Source organism: Tarenaya hassleriana, unplaced genomic scaffold (assembly GCF_000463585.1).
Source record: "Tarenaya hassleriana unplaced genomic scaffold, ASM46358v1 Cleome153, whole genome shotgun sequence".
Classification (NCBI taxonomy): domain Eukaryota; kingdom Viridiplantae; phylum Streptophyta; class Magnoliopsida; order Brassicales; family Cleomaceae; genus Tarenaya; species Tarenaya hassleriana.
The window spans coordinates 1-6374 of NW_010964952.1; the positions used below are offsets into that span (position 1 = coordinate 1).

General features: G+C 42.9%; 1 protein-coding gene across 1 annotated transcript in view; it reads left to right on the forward strand.

Moving 5' to 3' along the window:
* The first annotated feature begins 3961 nt into the window (after positions 1-3961).
* LOC104809147 overlaps positions 3962-6374 on the forward strand; it is a 4529-nt gene continuing 2116 nt past the window's right edge. Inside the window, exons 1-2 of the mRNA XM_010535043.2 lie at positions 3962-5455; positions 6107-6285. Of these exons, the coding sequence (XP_010533345.1) occupies positions 4034-5455; positions 6107-6285 (1601 nt within the window). The 5' untranslated portion in view covers positions 3962-4033. The remainder of the gene's footprint in view (positions 5456-6106; positions 6286-6374) is intronic.

Here is a 6374-nt window from a genome sequence, read left to right on the forward strand (position 1 = left end):
ATTCCTAAGAGATCGATTCTAGGGTTTGCGCAGCGGATGTAAAACAAAAATTTAATAAAACCCTAGAACCATGCTTCTATGAATCGTAGAAACGTTATAACGCTTACCTCAATCGATCTGGGGCCTGTATCAACTGAAGAATTCGTCCGATCACTTAGGGAGGAAGAATACCTCGCCCTCTACGCGTATCCACACCTCGGGATGGATTCCAACGGTTGGAACTTGTCTGCTAGGACTCGAATCCGCTATTCGATTTGTGCTTCGAGAAAAACGGACTTTGATCACACTCTCAATCTCTTGGATCTCTCCAAAAATCTGCAAAGAGTGTTCTGAAGTCGGCTCTTTTTTTTCTCTTTTTTTATTAGGGTTTTTAATCTCCCTTTTATAAAGTGGTTTAACCCTAATTTCGGTTTAATTTTCGGAAAACCGGAACCTAGAACGGACGGTCTGGAATTGCACGTGGACCGTCCGTTCCAGTAAGGTAGAACGGACGGTCTACGTTTAGTGCGGACCGTCCGATCTATCACATAGAACGGACGGTCTGCGTGTTGTCGTAGACTGTCCGTTCCACTCCTCAGAACGGAAGGACCACACGTTCGAACCGTCGGGTCTGGACCCTTCCGACTCGGTTTTCCGTCGTTTTCTTTCGTGCATTTGTCCTTCCCTGCGTGTGTGACCCTGTAGGTTCATTCGATATAGCAGTATAATCCGAAATCTCTATTTCGGATATACAAGTCATAGGCGGTCTCTAGCAAGACACTATGACTACCTATCTCGAATAGAGTTTGTTCGTGATCTTTACGAACGCCAGAGATGATTCCGGTTGATGATCCTTTTGTATCGCGATATCATATGTCGAACATAAGGCATGGACAAGCCACCTTATCTGATTCGACTGCTTTCTCGTTCACTGAGTTCGACTGTCTGAAATAGACGACGCTCGTCTATAGTGCGGCCACACATTTCTTCAGTCTCGCTCACACGAGGGGCCCCGCGATATCTCTCTCTTTTACGAGAGGTACAAATCCCGTCTTGACTATCTACAATCCAGTACATGATTTGTTTCGTACCTGATACACGCCTTTATAGTTCTCCTGTTACGCAGGACGTTTGACGTATTCAAAGCACGCAACTCCTCATGTTGGATCCGTAGATATCTCAGGTCTTAGGATCCAATCATGGAACCGCCATATGAGATTCAAGTCATGACGCTAGTCCATGTGACAATCTCACGCGGGTCATTCCAGTATTCCGTTCTCCAACGAATACCTATGATTGTGATCGTATCCAATACCTATGATCAACGCTATGATCATCAATCACACATCATACTAGTCTTAGTATATCATTATTCCCACAATGATACATGATTCATAACACATCTAGTATGCAAGAACATGTAATGAATCAAATACTCTCATAAAACCATAGAAAGTATCAATACATCAAATGTATCTAAATAAAACTCATAAACAGTACATCATAGAGCATTAAACCAACAAAATGTTGCTCGGTCCGAAAAATGTTCCAAACCGATTGGTCCAGAGCATGGACCGATCGGTCCACACGTAGGAAGTTCTAGACCGATCGATCCAGGTCTGGACCGATCGGTCCAGACGTCTGGATTTCATTAACTCGCCCAAATTAGGGTTTTAGGGTTAAGGAACTTTGGGGAACACCTCCTAAGCTCTTTGGCACGACTTTCAGACTCCTTTGAGAGGTTTTGAGAAAAGAAAACCTAAGAGATTAATCCCTGAAACCTTTGCGCAAAGAAGAATGTGTTCTTCAGTCCTAGCTGACGAGTTCCAACCGTTGGAATCCTTTCCGCCGTGTGGATACGTGTAGAGGGCGAGGTATTCTTCCTGCCTACAGTGATCGGACGAACACATCAATTGATACAGGCCCCAGATCGATTGAGGTAAGCGTTCTAACGTTTCTACAAGATCATGCATGATAGGTTTTAGGGTTTTATAAAAATTTTGTTTTACATCCGCTGCACAAACCCTAGAACCGATTTCTTAGGAATTAGATTCGCTGTAGAGATCCCAGGAATTTCATCATTTATCTCGTGTGAGAGAGGTCAAACGAGCTCAAGCCCAGACCCAAGATCGAGCTTGCAATGCCCTGAAGCGATTGGGCGGTGATTTGACGTTGGTGGGTCCGGGAGTCGCAGAGAACAGATGGCTCGAAAGATGCAAGTTGACCACTTGTGTTCGTTGTTCGTCAGACCGGTCGGTTTGGCTCCAGACCGGTCGATCTAGAGTCGAATTTTGCATTTTCTCGCACGTCTCTGGTCTGACCGTTCCGTCTCTCGGTCCGACCTAGGTCTAGACAATCTTTTCTCATTTTTTGTCTTTTTCTTTTCTTTCTGCATGGGGCGATTCCTGTGTCTTCTCCCGATACTGTACTATCTTTTTTTGGTGATTTTACGATATATCTATTTCATTATTTATCTCAAAAAATAATTAAATATTGATATCGGGTTTCGGGGTATTACACAAATGAGACCAAAACATGTCGAAAAGACTCAAAAAATGAGAAAAAGATTTATCAGGGTTGGCCAGATTTTGTCAGAGGCTGACTAGATTTGGTCAGGGGCTGACCGTGACCATACTTGGTTTAGACAGACGAGGCTTGGTCAGGACTGATCGGACTTGGTCAAGGCTGATCAAGCATAGTTTGGACTGACCAGACTTTGTTCTGGGCTGATCAGATTTTGTCAGAGCTGACTAAAATAGGTTTGGACAAACCAACTTGGTCCAAGCTGATCAAACTTGGTCAGAGGCTGACCAACTTTCGACGTCATTATTGCTGAAAACGTGTTTTCAGCCAATTTGACGCCCCACAAACTCACTTTTCACCCAATTTCGACCAAGTGGAGCACCAACACCTCCATTAATGCATCCAAAGTAATTAATCCTTCTTTTCTTCAACTATAAATAGCCCCAACCCTTTTTATATTCACACCAAAACTCAAGATAACAAGCTTTAATGAAAGAGGGAGAGGAAAAGGAGAAAAATCAAGGGGAAAAACTCGGGCAAACAAAGACGAGCTCGGGAAAGCAAAGGATAATGTGTCTAGATATGTCCAGAAGCTCTCCACAGTCCAAGAATGCACGAGAAACTCACACGAACAACACAAGTCAAACGAACATCCAAACCATGTGAGTGACTTGAGTTGAACTTGTGAGATTCATTTCTCACCGCCTAATGGTGGAAATTGATGTTTCTATGCATGTTATGAATCTATAACATGTCTAGGATTGTGAATGAATTGATATGAATCTAGACAAGTTAAAACGGAGAAAATTCGGGTCTAGAGTCACGGTCCAGACGGATCAAAATATTGTCAGAGGTTTACCAGAACTTGGTCAGACAGGCCAGAATCTGGTCAGATTTATCGGATTTGGTCAAAAGGATCATAATCTGGTCAAACATACCAGTAGTTTGTCAAAAGGATCACAATCTGGTCAGAGACTGACCAACTTTTATAAAAAAAGAAAAAAATGAATTGACTAATTCGAGTGCTATTATCGGCGGTAGGACTGGGCGTTTCGGTTCGGTTCTTCGGAACCGGACTGAATCGAACCGTTAAAACGGTATTTTTACCGACCTTAAACCGCTGTTATTTTCCGAACGGTATCATTTTTAGAGAACCGAATTTTTCCGGTACCGAACAGAACCGAACCGAACTTTAAAAATACCGAAAAACCGAATATTTTTAAAGGAAATCTATCATTTTTTAATAAAATCCGGAACCGAACCGATACCGAAACCGAACCGAACCGAATACAATAAAAAACCCGATTGATACCTATTTTTATAAAACCGAAAGAACCGAACCGATCTATTCCGTCCCGAACCAAACCAGAAACGCCACCCCTAATCGGCGGCCCTGTTTGTTTGTTTGTTTGTTTTTTTTTTTTTTTTTTTTTTTTTTTTTTTTTTTTTTTGCATTTGTCTCTCCTCTCCTCCTCTCTCAGATGACATATTCTCTTTCTCGAGAGACCCATTCCTCAGATTCCATCGGAGGATGACGACGCCGGAGAAATATCTGGCAAGATTTCTCACCATCCAAGAATGGGACGCTCTCATCGAAGACTTCCGTCTCTCCGGCAGTCCTCGCGATTGGTTCGCCGCCGCTTTCCCGGTGACTTCTCTGGCGGACCTCGCTCTCACCTCTCTCCTCAGGAAGGACTTCTCTCCTCAGGTAAAGCTCTCGATCCTCGTCTTTCTGGACGAATTTTCTGCGATTTTGTTCGAGGGTTGTAGCCCCGAGACTTTCGATCGCTTCGTCGATGCTCTTCGTGTCATCGTTCAGTCTCCGACGGATGGGTCATCAGGGTTGAAGGAGCAAGCGATGGTTTCTTCTACTTCGGTACTTGTTTCCGTTGATTCGGTCTCTTTTGGTCACGTTGAAGCGGTCGTCGATTTGCTCCTCGCCCTCGTGAATCGTCCCAATCATGGGTTTGACCGCCACGCACGTGCTGTTGCGTGCGAGTGCCTCCGGCAGCTCGAGAGGGCATTTCCCGGTTTGCTCTCTGATGTCGCCGGTCATCTTTGGTCGCTTTGTCAAGCGGAGAGAACCCACGCCGTACAGTCTTATCTTCTGTTGTTTACCACTGTGGTTTACAATGTGGCTAATCAGAAGTTGAGCGTTTCGCTTCTCAGTACCTCTGTACCATTGGTTCCTTTCAATGCGCCTGCTTGGATGAAGGATCAGAGTTCTGGTTTTGGTCATGGTCCGGGATCAGAGCCAAATCCGAAGGAGCTTAGACGAGCATTGGCTTTTCTATTGGAGTCTCCTTATTTGTTCACGTCTTACGCTATGATGGAATTCATGGGTATGGTAATGCCACTTGCGTTGGCATTGGAGTTGCAGGCTTCTATGTTGAGGGTTCAATTCTTTGGCATGATATATTCATTTGATCCGATGCTCTGTCATGTTGTCTTGCTCATGTATTCTCAGTTTCCTCATGCTTTTGATGGGCAAGAGAAAGAAATCTTGAGGCGTCTTATGCTTCTCTCAAAGGAAACCCAGATTTATCTCGTTTTCCGTTTGCTTGCTTTGCACTGGTTAACGGGTTTGTTGAACAAGATTTTGTTGTCTGGAGAGGTTGAGAAGAAGAAATCAATTCCTGGGATGGGTCAGAGGTTTCATCCGGATGTGTTTGATCCACTCGCTTTGAAAGCAATGAAACTTGATTTGCTGGTGAAATGTTCTGTTCGTTCCAATGGTTTAGGTGAGGGTGATAATGGAAAATCTTTGGCGAAGTTGTTGCCAGATCTTTTGATATGTGTTTCGGATTTCAAATGGTTGCCTCCGTGGAGTTCAGAGACTGCAGTGGCATTCCGTACATTACATAAGTTTCTGATTGGTGCCTCATCCCACTCTGATTCCAGCCCTTCCACCACTAGAATCCTCATGGAGTCTACAGTCTTCCAAAACTTGCAGGTGCATATCTTTCTTGTTTCTAAATTTTTACTCCTAGTTTGAGAATGTTACTGATTTTGGAGATCAGATTAAATAAATGCTACATGATTTGCTTTTGTTAGCTGCACATGAAATTGGCATAGAAGATATCCATATTTTTTTAGTAGTAAATTAGTCAACTTTCTCCCGACTCAATCAATCAAGATGAATGGCTTGTTCGTTGGCCAAATTCTAATGCACTAGAATTTTTCCCCGTACTAGCTGTCTGACTTTCTGATGGATACTGTATTTATGTCCGAATGTGGAAAATGTACATTTTTGCATTATATATAGTTAAGTGATAGCTAATATTGCTACTGCTGAGGCGTTCAAACTATTTTCATCTTTTGTATGGGAAGATAATGGTCGGGTGTGTTCCATCTGGTGTAAGGGGTATATGTCGGAGTATGAATTTCTGCTGTGGTTTGATATTTTCTTTGTTTCTTTATTCTTTACCATATTTTTCAAGTGAAGATCCTACTTCTAGCCAAATGTATGTATTTGTGTTCCTCTGAGGTGATGTTATTTGTGGCGATAACTACTAATTTCTCCTTTCCTTGCATTCCCAGTACTGTATATATGTTCTGGTTTTGGTATGCTCTTTTTAGTTATGGCATTCTATCTTCAATTCAGGGAATGCTGGTGGAAATGGCTCGGGTGTATGAAAATTTGGTCCCGGTTGTAGTGGCTTTTATTGACCGATTGAAACACTGCCAGATACATCAGTGGTTAGGGGAGGGGCTTCTTCAGACAATCGATGAGAAACTGCTTTCCAAACTTGAAAAAAGAAAAAAGTTAACGGCTTACTTCCCGCTCGAACCAAACCAGAAACGCCACCCCTAATCGGCGGCCCTGTTTGTTTGTTTGTTTTTTTTTTTTTTTTTTTTTTTTTTTTTTTTTT